Source organism: Heteronotia binoei, chromosome 3 (assembly GCF_032191835.1).
Source record: "Heteronotia binoei isolate CCM8104 ecotype False Entrance Well chromosome 3, APGP_CSIRO_Hbin_v1, whole genome shotgun sequence".
Taxonomy (NCBI): Eukaryota; Metazoa; Chordata; class Lepidosauria; order Squamata; family Gekkonidae; genus Heteronotia; species Heteronotia binoei.
The window spans coordinates 191,136,079-191,153,211 of record NC_083225.1 but is presented as its reverse complement, the minus strand read 5'-3'; the positions used below and the strand labels follow the sequence as shown (position 1 = coordinate 191,153,211).

Below are 17,133 nucleotides of genomic sequence, written 5' to 3'. Positions count from 1 at the left end.
CTTCTCTTATGTTCTTATGTGACCCAGAGTGTTGGACTGGAGGGGCCACTGGCCTGATCCAACATGGCCTCTCTTATGTTCTTATGAGTGATGCAGGCTGAATGGGTCATAACCTGGTTTGTGGGGGCAGCGGAGGCAGAAGGGAAGATCTAAGAGCCCCTCAGAAGAGAAGTCGGATGTGTTCTCCAACATGCGCAAAACCCAAACACAGAGGCCTCCCGCACCCACCCAAGCCTTTTGGGCAGCCGCAACACTTACCCAGGAACAGGAAGGTCAGTATCCATTGCAGCACGGATATAATCTGCAGCTGTTTCTCAACTTTGGATTTGGAGAGCCAGGACAGGTCTTGAAGGGCCGAAAGGACGCTGGAACCCCTCCCTGAAGACGAGAGAAGAGAAAGTTGGTGGTCCACCAGCCGTGAGTACAGAATACAGTACAGAATAACATAACTGCATTGTTGTCAGCCAACCTACAGGTGCCTTGAAAGGGTAAGAATTGATTCGCTGCATCGGCATAAGACTAATCTGGACGTTTCCCCCACTGTGAGTGTGCAGGGCACAATATGCACCCAAGATTTCGAAGCAGTGTGAAGGCACAATGTTGTGTAATCAAGGCTTTTTTTTTTTTTTGTAGCAGGAACTCCTTTGCATATTAGGCCCTGTGATAGCCAATCCTCCAAAAGCATACAGGGCTCTTAGTACTGGGCCTACTGTAAGCTCCAGGAGGATTGGCTGCATCAGGGGTGTGTGGCCTAATATGAAAGGAGCTTCTGCTAGAATCCCACCCCTGGGCCACACCTCCCTGATGTAGCCAATCCTCCAGGAGCTTCCAGGGCTCTTAGTGCAGGGCCTACTGTAAACTCCAGGAGGATTGGCCACATCAGGGAGGTGTGGCCTAATATGCAAAGGAGCTTCTGCTAGAATCCCACCCCTGGGCCACACCTCCCTGATGTAGCCAATCCTCCAAGAGCTTACAGGGCTCTTAGTACAAGGCCTACTGTAAGTTCCAGGAGGATTGGCTGTATCAGGAGGATTGGCTGCATCAGGGGTGTGTGGCCTAATATGCAAAGGAGCTTCTGCTAGAATTCCACCCCTGGGCCACACCTCCCTGATGTAGCCAATCCTCCAAGAGCATACAGGGCTGTTAGAACAGGGCCTACTGTAAGCTCCAGGAGGATTGGCTGCATCAGGGAGGTGTGGCCTAATATGCAAAGAAGCTTCTGCTAGAATCCCACCCCTGGGCCACACCTCCCTGATGTAGCCAATCCTCCTGAAGCTTACAGGGCTCTTAGTGCATGGCCTACTGTAAGCTCCAGGAGCACTGGCTGCATCAGGGAGGTGTGGCCTAATATGCAAAGGAGTTCCCACTACAAAAGAAGCCCCGCCCATGGCTTTGAACAGAGTTCCCTCTAAGCCGAGCTAGCATGAGCTAGCCCACAGATTTTTAGCCTCCAGCTCACCCCTTTTTGTCTTAGCTCAGGAAAACAATGGCCCCAGAGCACTCTCATTTACACAGCAGCTCACCACTTGAATGCCAGCAGCTCACAAAGTAGAATTATGCTCACAAGGCTCCACAGCTTAGAGGGAACGTTGGCTCCGACCTACAGTTTTTATATCCCCCTCTGTTCCAGGAAGGAGAGAGGAACAGCAGGATGATACCTGCTCCAAAAACTAAAAAGCAGAGTCCTCCGCGAGTCAATTATTGTCAAATGACCAAGCAGGCATGGCAGCATCACCCTGAAATTTGTCTTCCCTGGTCACGAGACGTCAGCTGAGAGTACAACTGAAGTCAACGACCTTCACAATTCAGCCACAGCTCTCTCCCGCTCTGCCCCGAGCATCGCAGGAGAAAGAGTCCAAGCCAGGAAGATTCCAGCCCATCTTTTTTTGTTAAGGTTAAGCAGCGAGTCAGACGGCTGTTTTAACTTGCTAACGAACTGGACTATGGAAACCAATGGTTTTGGCGGGCCCCGATTTTGTTTACAAGACGTTCTCTAATCTGCAAGCAAAACAGAGGCGCGGAAGTGACATATTAACAGATTTGCCCAAACACACAGGACATTCCAAGAGCCTTTGCAGACTAGAGCTTAACTTCTGGTTTTATGGGATTTATATCCCGCCCTCCACTCCAAAGAGTCTCAGAGTGGCCTACAATCTCCTTTACCTTCCTCCCCCACAACAGACACTCTGTGACGTGGGTGGGGCTGGAGAGGGCACTCACAGAAGCTGCCCTTTCAAGGACAACCTCTGCCAGAGCTATGGCGGACCCAAGGCCATTCCAGCAGGTGCAAGTGGAGGAGTGGGGAATCAAACCCGGTTCTCCAAGATAAGAGAGCTCTGGCTGACCCAAGGCCATTCCAGCAGGTGCAAGTGGAGGAGTGGGGAATCAAACCCGGTTCTCCCAGATAAGAGAGCTATGGTTAACCCAAGGCCATTCCAGCAGCTGCAAGTGAAGGAGTGGGGAATCAAACCCGGTTCTCCCAGATAAGGGAGCTCTGGCTGACCCAAGGCCATTCCAGCAGGTGCAAGTGGAGGAGTGGGGAATCAAACCCGGTTCTCCCAGATAAGAGAGCACTGGCTGACCCAAGGCCATTCCAGCAGCTGCAAGTGGAAGAGTGGGGAATCAATCCCAGTTCTCCCAGATAAGAGAGCTCTGGCTGACCCAAGGCCATTCCAGCAGGTGCAAGTGGAGGAGTGGGGAATCAAACCTGATTCTCCTAGAGAAGAGAGCTATGGCTGACCTAAGGCCATTCCAGCAGTTGCAAGTGGAGGAGTGGGGAATCAAACCCGGTTCTCCCAGATAAGAGAGCTATGGCTGACCCAAGGCCATTCCAGCAGTTGCAAGTGGAGGAGTGGGGAATCAAACCCGGTTCTCCCAGATAAGAGAGCTATGGTTAACCCAAGGCCATTCCAGCAGCTGCAAGTGGAGGAGTGGGGAATCAAACCCGATTCTCCCAGATAAGAGAGCTCTGGCTGACCCAAGGCCATTCCAGCAGGTGCAAGTGGAGGAGTGGGGAATCAAACCCGGTTCTCCCAGATAAGAGAGCTCTGGCTGACCCAAGGCCATTCCAGCAGCTGCAAGTGGAGGAGTGGGGAATCAATCCCGGTTCTCCCAGATAAGAGAGCTCTGGCTGACCCAAGGCCATTCCAGCAGGTGCAAGTGGAGGAGTGGGGAATCAAACCTGGTTCTCCTAGAGAAGAGAGCTATGGCTGACCTAAGGCCATTCCAGCAGGTGTAAGTGGAGGAGTGGGGAATCAAACCTGGTTCTCCTAGAGAAGAGAGCTCTGGCTGACCCAAGGCCATTCCAGCAGGTGCAAGTGGAGGAGTGGGGAATCAAACCTGGTTCTCCCAGAGAAGAGAGCTATGGCTGACCTAAGGCCATTCCAGCAGGTGCAAGTGGAGGAGTGGGGAATCAAACCCGGTTCTCCCAGATAAGAGAGCTCTGGCTGACCCAAGGCCATTCCAGCAGCTGCAAGTGGAGGAGTGGGGAATCAATCCCGGTTCTCCCAGATAAGAGAGCTATGGTTAACCCAAGGCCATTCCAGCAGCTGCAAGTGGAGGAGTGGGGAATCAAACCCGGTTCTCCCAGATAAGAGAGCTCTGGCTGACCCAAGGCCATTCCAGCAGGTGCAAGTGGAGGAGTGGGGAATCAAACCCGGTTCTCCCAGATAAGAGAGCTCTGGCTGACCCAAGGCCATTCCAGCAGCTGCAAGTGGAGGAGTGGGGAATCAATCCCGGTTCTCCCAGATAAGAGAGCTCTGGCTGACCCAAGGCCATTCCAGCAGGTGCAAGTGGAGGAGTGGGGAATCAAACCTGGTTCTCCTAGAGAAGAGAGCTATGGCTGACCTAAGGCCATTCCAGCAGGTGTAAGTGGAGGAGTGGGGAATCAAACCTGGTTCTCCTAGAGAAGAGAGCTCTGGCTGACCCAAGGCCATTCCAGCAGGTGCAAGTGGAGGAGTGGGGAATCAAACCTGGTTCTCCCAGAGAAGAGAGCTATGGCTGACCTAAGGCCATTCCAGCAGGTGCAAGTGGAGGAGTGGGGAATCAAACCTGGTTCTCCCAGAGAAGAGAGCTATGGCTGACCCAAAGCCATTCCAGCAGGTGCAAGTGGAGGAGTGGGGAATCAAACCCGGTTCTCCCAGATAAGAGAGCTCTGGCTGACCCAAGGCCATTCCAGCAGCTGCAAGTGGAGGAGTGGGGAATCAATCCCGGTTCTCCCAGATAAGAGAGCTCTGGCTGACCCAAGGCCATTCCAGCAGGTGCAAGTGGAGGAGTGGGGAATCAAACCTGGTTCTCCTAGAGAAGAGAGCTATGGCTGACCTAAGGCCATTCCAGCAGGTGCAAGTGGAGGAGTGGGGAATCAAACCTGGTTCTCCTAGAGAAGAGAGCTCTGGCTGACCCAAGGCCATTCCAGCAGGTGCAAGTGGAGGAGTGGGAGAATCAAACCCGGTACTCCCAGATAAGAGAGCTCTGGCTGACCTAAGGCCATTCCAGCAGGTGCAAGTGGAGGAGTGGGAGAATCAAACCCGGTTCTCCCAGATAAGAGAGCTCTGGCTGACCCAAGGCCATTCCAGCAGCTGCAAGTGGAGGAGTGGGGAATCAAACCCGGTTCTCCCAGATAAGAGAGCTCTGGCTGACCCAAGGCCATTCCAGCAGCTGCAAGTGGAGGAGTGGGGAATCAATCCCGGTTCTCCCAGATAAGAGAGCTCTGGCTGACCCAAGGCCATTCCAGCAGGTGCAAGTGGAGGAGTGGGGAATCAAACCTGGTTCTCTTAGAGAAGAGAGCTATGGCTGACCTAAGGCCATTCCAGCAGGTGCAAGTGGAGGAGTGGGGAATCAAACCTGGTTCTCCTAGAGAAGAGAGCTCTGGCTGACCCAAGGCCATTCCAGCAGGTGCAAGTGGAGGAGTGGGGAATCAAACCTGGTTCTCCTAGAGAAGAGAGCTCTGGCTGACCCAAGGCCATTCCAGCAGGTGCAAGTGGAGGAGTGGGGAATCAAACCTGGTTCTCCTAGAGAAGAGAGCTCTGGCTGACCCAAGGCCATTCCAGCAGGTGCAAGTGGAGGAGTGGGGAATCAAACCTGGTTCTCCTAGAGAAGAGAGCTCTGGCTGACCCAAGGCCATTCCAGCAGGTGCAAGTGGAGGAGTGGGGAATCAAACCTGGTTCTCCTAGAGAAGAGAGCTCTGGCTGACCCAAGGCCATTCCAGCAGGTGCAAGTGGAGGAGTGGGGAAATCAAACCCGGTTCTCCCAGATAAGAGAGCTCTGGCTGACCCAAGACCATTCCAGCAGCTGCAAGTGGAGGAGTGGGGAATCAAACCCGGTTCTCCCAGATAAGAGAACTCTGGCTGACCCAAGGCCATTCCAGCAGGTGCAAGTGGAGGAGTGGGGAATCAAAGCCACAGCTGCTCTCCAAGCACTCAGGCAAAGGTCTTTCACGTCACCGTCTGCCTGTTTCTTTTTAGTATCTGCTTTACTGACGGTTCCAGGCTCAGTCCCCACCATCTCCAATTAAAAAGGACCAGGCAGAAGGTGATATGAAAGACCTCTGCCTGAGACCCTGGAGAGCCACTTATGATAAGAGGAGGCGATGGAGGAGGAGGAGATTGGCTTTATACCCCACCCTCCACTCGGAGTCTCAGAGGGGCTTCTAATCTCCTTCCCTTCCTCTACCCACAACAGACACCCTGTGAGGTAGGTGAGGCTGAGAGAGCACTGTGACTGACCCAAGGTCACCCAGCTGCTGCATGTGGAGGAGTGAGGAAATCAAATCCTGTTTTCCAGATTAGAGTCCAGCACACTCTTAACCACCACACCAAACTGGCTCTCAATAGCAAACTGACCTTGATGGAGTGGGAATCCAATTCAGTATGTGAAATGTAACATAAGACGAGGAGGAGGAGAAGGAAGAGGAGAAGAAAGAAGGATTATGATATTGGATTTATACCCCATCCTTTACTCTGAATGAGTCTCAGAGCAGCCTACAATCTCCTTTACCTTCCTCCCCCACAACAGACACCCTGTGAGGAAGGTGGGGTCCAGAGAGCTCTGACAGAAGCTGCCCTTTCAAGGACAACCTCTGCCAGACCCAAGGCCATTCCAGCGGGGGCAAGTGGAGGAGTGGCGGAATCAAATCTGGTTCTCCCAGATAAGAGAGCTATGGCTGACCCAAGGCTATTCCAGCAGCTGTAAGTGGGAGAGTGGAGGAATCAAACCCGGTTCTCCTAGATGAGAGAGCTCTAGCAGACCCAAAACCATTCCAGCAGCTGTAAGTGGAGGAATCAAACTAGGTTCTCCCAGATAAGAGAGCTATGGCTGACCCAAGGCTATTCCAGCAGCTGTAAGTGGGGGAGTGGAGGAATCAAACCCGGTTCTCCCAGATAAGAGAGCTCTGGCTGACCCAAGGCCTTTCCAGCAGGTGCAAGTGGAGGAGTGGAGGAGTCAAACCCGGTTCTCCCATATAAGAGAGCTCTGGCTGACCCAAGGCCATTCCAGCAGCTGCAAGTGGAGGAGTGGGGGAATCAAACCCGGTTCTCCCAGATAAGAGAACTCTGGCTGACCCAAGGCCATTCCAGCAGCTGCAAGTGGAGGAGTGGGGAATCAAACCCGGTTCTCCCAGATAAGAGAGCTCTGGCTGACCCAAGGCCATTCCAGCAGCTGCAAGTGGAGGAGTAGGGAATCAAACCCGGTTCTCCCAGGTAAGAGAGCTATGGCTGACCCAAGGCCATTCCAGCAGCTGCAAGTGGAGGAGTGGGGAATCAAACCCGGTTCTCCCAGGTAAGAGAGCTATGGCTGACCCAAGGCCATTCCAGCAGCTGCAAGTGGAGGAGTGGGGGAATCAAACCCGGTTCTCCCAGAGAAGAGAGCTCTGGCTGACCCAAGGCCATTCCAGCAGCTGCAAGTGGAGGAGTGGGGAATCAAACCCGGTTCTCCCAGATGAGAGCTCTGGCTGACCCAAGGCCATTCCAGCAGGTGCAAGTGGAGGAGTGGGGAATCAAACCTGGTTCTCCTAGAGAAGAGAGCTCTGGCTGACCCAAGGCCATTCCAGCAGGTGCAAGTGGAGGAGTGGGGAAATCAAACCCGGTTCTCCCAGATAAGAGAGCTCTGGCTGACCCAAGGCCATTCCAGCAGCTGCAAGTGGAGGAGTGGGGAATCAAACCCGGTTCTCCCAGATAAGAGAACTCTGGCTGACCCAAGGCCATTCCAGCAGGTGCAAGTGGAGGAGTGGGGAATCAAAGCCACAGCTGCTCTCCAAGCACTCAGGCAAAGGTCTTTCACGTCACCGTCTGCCTGTTTCTTTTTAGTATCTGCTTTACTGACGGTTCCAGGCTCAGTCCCCACCATCTCCAATTAAAAAGGACCAGGCAGAAGGTGATATGAAAGACCTCTGCCTGAGACCCTGGAGAGCCACTTATGATAAGAGGAGGCGATGGAGGAGGAGGAGATTGGCTTTATACCCCACCCTCCACTCGGAGTCTCAGAGGGGCTTCTAATCTCCTTCCCTTCCTCTACCCACAACAGACACCCTGTGAGGTAGGTGAGGCTGAGAGAGCACTGTGACTGACCCAAGGTCACCCAGCTGCTGCATGTGGAGGAGTGAGGAAATCAAATCCTGTTTTCCAGATTAGAGTCCAGCACACTCTTAACCACCACACCAAACTGGCTCTCAATAGCAAACTGACCTTGATGGAGTGGGAATCCAATTCAGTATGTGAAATGTAACATAAGACGAGGAGGAGGAGAAGGAAGAGGAGAAGAAAGAAGGATTATGATATTGGATTTATACCCCATCCTTTACTCTGAATGAGTCTCAGAGCAGCCTACAATCTCCTTTACCTTCCTCCCCCACAACAGACACCCTGTGAGGAAGGTGGGGTCCAGAGAGCTCTGACAGAAGCTGCCCTTTCAAGGACAACCTCTGCCAGACCCAAGGCCATTCCAGCGGGGGCAAGTGGAGGAGTGGCGGAATCAAATCTGGTTCTCCCAGATAAGAGAGCTATGGCTGACCCAAGGCTATTCCAGCAGCTGTAAGTGGGAGAGTGGAGGAATCAAACCCGGTTCTCCTAGATGAGAGAGCTCTAGCAGACCCAAAACCATTCCAGCAGCTGTAAGTGGAGGAATCAAACTAGGTTCTCCCAGATAAGAGAGCTATGGCTGACCCAAAGCTATTCCAGCAGCTGTAAGTGGGGGAGTGGAGGAATCAAACCCGGTTCTCCCAGATAAGAGAGCTCTGGCTGACCCAAGGCCTTTCCAGCAGGTGCAAGTGGAGGAGTGGAGGAGTCAAACCCGGTTCTCCCATATAAGAGAGCTCTGGCTGACCCAAGGCCATTCCAGCAGCTGCAAGTGGAGGAGTGGGGGAATCAAACCCGGTTCTCCCAGATAAGAGAACTCTGGCTGACCCAAGGCCATTCCAGCAGCTGCAAGTGGAGGAGTGGGGAATCAAACCCGGTTCTCCCAGATAAGAGAGCTCTGGCTGACCCAAGGCCATTCCAGCAGCTGCAAGTGGAGGAGTAGGGAATCAAACCCGGTTCTCCCAGGTAAGAGAGCTATGGCTGACCCAAGGCCATTCCAGCAGCTGCAAGTGGAGGAGTGGGGAATCAAACCCGGTTCTCCCAGGTAAGAGAGCTATGGCTGACCCAAGGCCATTCCAGCAGCTGCAAGTGGAGGAGTGGGGGAATCAAACCCGGTTCTCCCAGAGAAGAGAGCTCTGGCTGACCCAAGGCCATTCCAGCAGCTGCAAGTGGAGGAGTGGGGAATCAAACCCGGTTCTCCCAGATGAGAGCTCTGGCTGACCCAAGGCCATTCCAGCAGCTGCAAGTGGAGGAGTGGGGAATCAAACCCGGTTCTCCCAGGTAAGAGAGCTACGGCTGACCCAAGGCCATTCCAGCAGCTGCAAGTGGAGGAGTGGGGGAATCAAACCCGGTTCTCCCAGAGAAGAGAGCTCTGGCTGACCCAAGGCCATTCCAGCAGCTGCAAGTGGAGGAGTGGGGAATCAAACCCGGTTCTTCCAGATAAGAGAGCTCTGGCTGACCCAAGGCCATTCCAGCAGCTGCAAGTGGAGGATTGGGAATCAAACACGGTTCTCCCAGATAAGAGAGTTATGGCTGACCCAAGGCCATTCCAGCAGCTGCAAGTGGAGGATTGGGAATCAAACCCGGTTCTCCCAGATAAGAGAGCTCTGGCTGACCCAAGGCCATTCCAGGAGCTGCAAGTGGAGGAGTGGGGAATCAAACCCGGTTCTCCCAGATAAGAGAGCTCTGGCTGACCCAAGGCCATTCCAGCAGCTTCAAGTGGAGGAGTGGGGAATCAAACCCGGTTCTCCCAGATAGAGAGCTCTGGCTGACCCAAGGCCATTCCAGCAGCTTCAAGTGGAGAAGTGGGGAATCAAACCCGGTTCTCCCAGATAAGAGTCTGCGCACTTATTCACTACGCCAAACTGGCTTTGTGTACAGTGTATACACAGTCAATGCACATACAGAGAAAAATCAAGTGTACACTGTGCCAGATTGTACGTGCATTCCCCGTAACCTGTGATCGGGGGTCACTGTATTCAACAGGGCTGAGCTGCCAATTCTCACCCCTCGAGCCATTTGAAATGAAAAGCACTCCAAACCAGGACAGTCCCCAAAGCACGTCACGGTAATGCAACCCTCCGGTTTCACAGGTGTAGAAACTCCTAAGCACTCTGTGCCGTTTTTCCAAGTTGCTCAATTGCACACTCCAAGGCTTTCCCACGTCTCGGTTCTATTTATCCTCTTCGGACCACTTTCAGGATTAACAAAGGGCGTCCGGCACTTCCAAGGCGCTCACAAGGAAACGGGTCCCCCACTTCTGGGAGGGTCAGATTTCAAACGCAGAGCCAAGATTCCACGTACTCAAGCCAAACGAACGGGCTGCTCGTTCAGGCGTTTCAGAAGCCTGGCTGAGATTCTCAAGGAGATTAATAGACGGATCCCTGGCAGCATGACTGCAGCCTTAAACCCATTATTTCAATCGACCTAAACTGGAACAGCTCTGCCAAAGGTTGCATAATAAAACCACAAGAGACTAAATTCACAGTTGATAAGCAAACACCTCCACAACAACCCGAATAGCCTATTTGGCCGAGCAGCCAGAGACGTTTACAGTTCCTAGGAACCCAAAGTTCTGTTAACTCCCTCAGAGGAAGACTGACCAGAAGACAAGATGCACAACTCTGGATTCTGGCTTCAGGACTGAACCAGAATTTACCAGGAACAATGTGGATTTGTTATTGCGTCCACGCGCTCTTACAAGGGGTGATTTTTGTAGAACATAAGAACCTCAGAGAAACCATGTTGGATGACGCCAATGGCCTATCCAGTCCAATGTTCTGTGTCACACAGTGGCCAAAATGCAGGCACCGTCCAGAGGTCCACCAGTGGGGGCCAGGACTCCAGAAACCCTCCCACTGTTGCCTTCGAAGCACCAAGTCAGAAGACAGAGCATCACTGCCCCAGATATAAGAACATAAAAGAAGCCATGTTGGATCAGGCCAATGGCCCATCCAGTCCAACACTCTGTGTCATATAAGAGAAGCCCTGTTGGATCATGCCAATGGCCCATCCAGTCCAATACTCTGTGTCACATAAGAACATAAGAGAAGCCATGTTGAATCAGGCCAATGGCCCATCCAGTCCAACACTCTGTGTCACATAAGAACATAAGAGAAGCCCTGTTGGATCAGGCCAGTGGCCCATCCAGTCCAACACTCTATGTCACATAAGAACATAAGAGAGGCCATGTTGGATCAGGCCAATGGCCCATCCAGTCCAACTCTCTGTGTCACACAAGAACATAAGAGAAGCCATGTTGGATCAGGCCAATGCCCCATCCAGTCCAACACTCTGTGTCACATGAGAGCATAAGAGAAGCCATGTTGGATCAGGCCAATTGCCCATCCAGTCCAACACTCTGTGTCCACATAAGAGAAGCCCTGTTGGATCAGGCCAATGGCCCATCCAGTCCAACACCCTATGTCACATAAGAACATAAGAGAAGCCATGTTGGATCAGGCCAATGGCCCATCCAGTCCAACACTCTATGTCACATAAGAACATAATAGAAGCCATGTTGGATCAGGCTAATGGCCCATCCAGTCCAACACTCTATGTCACATAAGAACATAAGAGAAGCCATTTTGGATCAGGCCAGTGGCCCATCCAGTCCAACACTCTGTGTCACATAAGAATATAAGAGAAGCCATGTTGGATCAGGCCAATGGCCCATCCAGTCCAACACTCTGTGTCACATAAGAACATAAGAGAAGCCCTGTTGGATCAGGCCAGTGGCCCATCCAGTCCAACACTCTGTGTCACATAAGAGAAGCCATGATGGATCAGGGCAATGGCCCATCCAGTCCAACACTCTGTGTCACATAAGAACATAAGAGAAGCCATGTTGGATCAGGCCAATGGCCCATCCAGTCCAACACTCTGTGTCACATAAGAACATAAGAGAAGCCCTGTTGGATCAGGCCAATGGCCCATCCAGTCCAACACTCTGTGTCACATAAGAACATAAGAGAAGCCATGATGGATCAGGCCAATGGCCCATCCAGTCCAACACTCTGTGTCACACGAGAACATAAGAGAAGCCCTGTTGGATCAGGCCAATGGCCCATCCAGTCCAACACTCTGTGTCACATAAGAACATAAGAGAAGCCATGATGGATCAGGCCAATGGCCCATCCAGTCCAACACTCTGTGTCACATAAGAACATAAGAGAAGCCATGATGGATCAGGCCAATCCAACACTCTGTGTCACATAAGAACATAAGAGAAGCTCTGTTGGATCAGGCCAATGGCCCATCCAGTCCAACACTCTGTGTCACACGGTGGCCTAAAAAACCAGGTGCCATCAGGAGGTCCAGGACATGAGAAGCCCTCCCACTGTGCCCCCCCAAAGCACCAAGAAAAAGAGGTACCGGGGCTCATTAGCACAACTTATCTGCATAACTCATTTGTATATGCCACATTCTCCCTGACATCACCGGAAGATGAACTACGTAAATTCCAGGAGTGGAATTCTAGCAGGAGCTCCTTTGCATATTAGGCCACACACCCCTCATGTAGCCAATCCTCCAAGAGCTTACAAAAAAGAGTCTTGTCAGCTCTCGGAGGATTGGCTACATCAGGGGTGTGTAGCCTAGTATGCAAAGGAGCTCCTGCTAGAATTCCACCCCTGCATCTGCCTTCAAACGCTTCTTGAATTATAACTGTCATACTGCCATCATACTTTCTAAATGACTTTCTCCTGTGTGGCCACAGTGGCATGGAGGAAGATTTCCATCTGCAGTCTTAAATCCATTATGTCAGTTGACCTAAACCAGAGCAGCTCTGCCAAAGTTTGCATTATATAACACAAGAGACTAAATTCACAGAAGGATATATGCAGTACATATGATCAAATCCGTCTCATCTCCTGTTGCAATAAAAATTTACCAATGTCACAACAGCTATAAATTCAGGTGGGCAGCCATGTTGGTCTGAAGCAATAGAACAAAGCAGGAGTCCAGGAGCACCTTTAAGACCAACAAAGTTTTATTCAGAATGGAAGCTTTCATAATATTGAAGGCATTGAAGAAGACATTGGATTTATATCCCGCCCTCCACTCAAGAGTCTCAGAGCGGCTCACAATCTCCTTTCCCTTCCTCCGCCCAACAGACACCCTGTGAGGTAGATGAAGATATTGGATTTATATCCCGCCCTCCACTCCGAAGAGTCTCAGAGTGGCTCACAATTGCCTTTACCTTCCCCCCCTCAACAGACACCCTGTGAGGTAGATGAAGATATTGGATTTATATCCCGCCCTCCACTACGAAGAGTCTCAGAGCGGCTCACAATCTCCTTTACCTTCCTCCCCCCAACAGACACCCTGTGAGGTAGATGAAGATATTGGATTTATATCCCGCCCTCCACTCCGAAGAGTCTCAGAGCGGCTCACAATCTCCTTTACCTTCCTCCCCCCAACAGACACCCTGTGAGGTAGATGAGATATTGGATTTATATCGCGCCCCTCCACTCCGAAGAGTCTCAGAGCGACTCACAATCTCCTTTCTCTTCCTCCCCTCAACAGACACCCTGTGAGGTAGATGAAGATATTGGATTTATATCCCGCCCTCCACTACGAAGAGTCTCAGAGCGGCTCACAATCTCCTTTCTCTTCCTCCCCTCACAGACACCCTGTAAGGTAGATGAAGATATTGGATTTATATCCCGCCCTCCACTACGAAGAGTCTCAGAGCGGCTCACAATCTCCTTTCTCTTCCTCCCCTCAACAGACACCCTGTGAGGTAGATGAAGACATTGGATTTATATCCCGCCCTCCACTCAAGAGTCCTCAGAGCGGCTCACAATCTCCTTTCCCTTCCTCCCCCCAACAGACACCCTGTGAGGTAGATGAAGATATTGGATTTATATCCCGCCCTCCACTCCGAAGAGTCTCAGAGTGGCTCACAATTGCCTTTACCTTCCCCCCCTCAACAGACACCCTGTGAGGTAGATGAAGATATTGGATTTATATCCCGCCCTCCACTCCGAAGAGTCTCAGAGCGGCTCACAATCTCCTTTACCTTCCTCCCCCCAACAGACACCCTGTGAGGTAGATGAAGATATTGGATTTATATCCCGCCCTCCACTCCGAAGAGTCTCAGAGCGGCTCACAATCTCCTTTACCTTCCTCCCCCCAACAGACACCCTGTGAGGTAGATGAGATATTGGATTTATATCGCGCCCTCCACTCCGAAGAGTCTCAGAGCGACTCACAATCTCCTTTCTCTTCCTCCCCTCAACAGACACCCTGTGAGGTAGATGAAGATATTGGATTTATATCCCGCCCTCCACTACGAAGAGTCTCAGAGCGGCTCACAATCTCCTTTCTCTTCCTCCCCTCAACAGACACCCTGTAAGGTAGATGAAGATATTGGATTTATATCCCGCCCTCCACTACGAAGAGTCTCAGAGCGGCTCACAATCTCCTTTCTCTTCCTCCCCTCAACAGACACCCTGTGAGGTAGATGAAGATATTGGATTTATATCCCGCCCTCCACTCAAGAGTCTCAGAGTGGCTCATAATCTCCTTTACCTTCCTCCCCCCCAACAGACACCCTGTGAGGTAGATGAGATATTGGATTTATATCCCGCCCTCCACTCCGAAGAGTCTCAGAGCGGCTCACAATCTCCTTTCTCTTCCTCCCCTCAACAGACACCCTGTGAGGTAGATGAAGATATTGGATTTATATCCCGCCCTCCACTACGAAGAGTCTCAGAGCGGCTCACAATCTCCTTTCTCTTCCTCCCCTCAACAGACACCCTGTGAGGTAGATGAAGATATTGGATTTATATCCCGCCCTCCACTCAAGAGTCTCAGAGTGGCTCATAATCTCCTTTACCTTCCTCCCCCACAACAGACACCCTGTGAGCTAGATGAAGATATTGGATTTATATCCCGCCCTCAAGAGTCTCAGAGCGGCTCAAAATCTCCTTTCCCTCCCCCCCCCCCCACAACAGACACCCTGTGAGGTAGATGAAGATATTGGATTTATATCCCGCCCTCCACTCAAGAGTCTCAGAGTGGCTCACAATCTCCTTTACCTTCCTCCCCCACAACAGACACCCTGTGAGCTAGATGAAGATATTGGATTTATATCCCGCCCTCAAGAGTCTCAGAGCGGCTCAAAATCTCCTTTCCCTCCCCCCCCCCCCACAACAGACACCCTGTGAGGTAGATGAAGATATTGGATTTATATCCCGCCCTCCACTCAAGAGTCTCAGAGTGGCTCACAATCTCCCTTTACCTTCCTCCCCCACAACAGACACCCTGTGAGGTAGATGAAGATATTGGATTTATATCCCGCCCTCCACTCCGAAGAGTCTCAGAGTGGCTCACAATCTCCTTTACCTTCCTCCCCCACAACAGACACCCTGTGAGGTAGATGAAGATATTGGATTTATATCCCGCCCTCCACTCCAAAGAGTCTCAGAGCGGCTCACAATCTCCTTTACCTTCCTCCCCCACAACAGACACCCTGTGAGGTGGGTGGGGCTGAGAAGGCTCTCACAGCAGCTGCCCTTTCAAGGACAACGTCTGCCAGAGCTCTGGCTGACCCAAGGCCATGCTAGAAGGTGCCGGTGGAGGAGTGGGGAATCAAACCCGGTTCTCCCAGATAAGAGAGCTCTGGCTGACCCAAGGCCATTCCAGCAGGTGCAAGTGGAGGAGTGGGGAATCAAACCCGGTTCTCCCAGATAAGAGAGCTCTGGCTGACCCAAGGCCATTCCAGCAGCTGCAAGTGGAGGAGTGGGGAATCAAACCCGGTTCTCCCAGATAAGAGAACTCTGGCTGACCCAGATTTTTATTTTTATATTTTTAAACTTTAATTAACTTATGTAACTGAACCATATCTTAAATTATTGTTATCTGTTTTAACAAAATCATGGCTTGCCATGTCTGTGAGCCGCCCTGAGCCCGCCTTTTGGCGGGGGAGGTCGGGATATAAGAATAAAATTTACTTACTTACTTTATTTACCCAAGGCCATTCCAGCAGGTGCAAGTGGAGGAGCAGGGAATCAAACCCGGTTCTCCCAGATAAGAGTCCACACACTTAACCACTACACCAAACTGGCTCTCACCTACACCAAACTGGCTCTATATATGCATACGTTCTTCAGATGTACGGGTGCAGTGAGCAGAGCTACATATAGCTGGCTGGCAGTGGTTTAGAATGCAAAGTAGTGCAAAATTAAAATCCAGTGTCAGGATAGTAAAACTAACAAATTGAGAAAACCTTTGATCTGGGTAGCATTAGCGTGGGAAACCAATAAAACAGCAACATCGCAGAATGTGAGAACGTCTGTTAATTATTCTATTGCTGGTGAGCCTGGGCCAAAATGAGGGTTTTCTCAAACTCACAAAGTTTTTCTCCATTTGTTAATTTTACCATTCCGCCATTGGATTCTAACTTTGTACCACTTTGCGTTCTTAACCACTGCCCCACCAGGTGTATGTAGCTCTGCTCACTGTACCAATAATAATAATAATAATACCTCGTTCCTTGTCTGATGAAGTATGCATGTATATGAAAGCTTACGTTCTGAATAAAACTTGGTTGGTCTTAAAGGTGCTACTGGGCTCCCAGAATGCAAGATAGAGGTTTACAAGATTGTGCACGGGATAGAGAAGGTAGAGAAAGAAGTCCTTTTCTCCCTTTCTCACAATACGAGAACTTGTGGGCACTCAATGGAATCGCTGAGCAGGCAGGTTAGAACGGATAAAAGGACACTGTGATTAACACTAACACATGGAATTCACTGCCACAGGAGGTGGTGGCGGCTACAAGCATAGCTAGCTTCAAGAGGGGATAAGATAAACATCTGGAGCAGAGGTCCATCAGTGGCTATTAGGCGCAGCTGTATAGTTAGAACTCTCTGTCTGGAGCAAGTGATACTCTAATTCTTGGGTGTTTGGCGGGGGCGGGCAACAGTGGGAGGGCTTCTAGTGTCCTGGCCCCACTGATGGACTTCCTGATGGCACCTGGTTTTTTTGGCCACTGTGTGACACAGGGTGTTGGACTGGATGGGCCATTGGCCTGATCCAACATGGCTTCTCTTATGTTCCTATTTCTGGGGAAGTGATGCTCTGTATTCTGGGTGGTTGGTGGGGGCACAGTGGGAGGGCTTCTAGTGTCCTGGCCCCACTGATGGACTTCCTGATGGCGCCTGGTTTTTTGGCCACTGTGTGACACAGAGTGTTGGACTGGATGGGCCATTGGCCTGATCCTACATGGCTTCTCTGATGTTCTTATGTGACACAGAGTGTTGGACTGGATGGGCCATTGGCCTGACCCAACATGGCTTCTCTTATGTGACACAGAGTGTTGGACCTGGATGGGCCACTGGCCTGACCCAACATGGCTTCTCTTATGTTCTTATGTGACACGGAGTGTTGGACTGGATGGGCACTGGCCTGATCCAACATGGCTTCTCTTACGTTCTTATGTGACACGGAGTGTTGGACTGGATGGGCCATTGGCCTGATCCAACATGGCTTCTCTTATGTTCTTATGTGACACAGAGTGTTGGACTGGATGGGCCATTGGCCTGACCTAACATGGCTTCTC

The 17,133-nt window shown here is 51.3% G+C and overlaps 2 protein-coding genes across 2 annotated transcripts in view; one reads left to right on the top strand and one right to left on the bottom strand.

Annotated features, from left to right (window-relative positions):
- LOC132569160 (diacylglycerol O-acyltransferase 2-like) overlaps positions 1 to 509 on the bottom strand; it is a 32,484-nt gene extending 31,975 nt beyond the window's left edge. Inside the window, exons 1-2 of the mRNA XM_060235347.1 lie at positions 470 to 509; positions 259 to 378 (exon numbers count right to left, since the gene is read on the bottom strand). Coding sequence (XP_060091330.1) covers positions 259 to 378; positions 470 to 509 — 160 coding nt within the window. The remainder of the gene's footprint in view (positions 1 to 258; positions 379 to 469) is intronic.
- Positions 510 to 12,014: 11,505 nt separating this feature from the next.
- The window catches only part of UVRAG (UV radiation resistance associated), a 161,991-nt gene continuing 156,872 nt past the window's right edge, over positions 12,015 to 17,133 (top strand). Inside the window, exon 1 of the mRNA XM_060235346.1 lies at positions 12,015 to 12,023. Coding sequence (XP_060091329.1) covers positions 12,015 to 12,023 — 9 coding nt within the window. The remainder of the gene's footprint in view (positions 12,024 to 17,133) is intronic.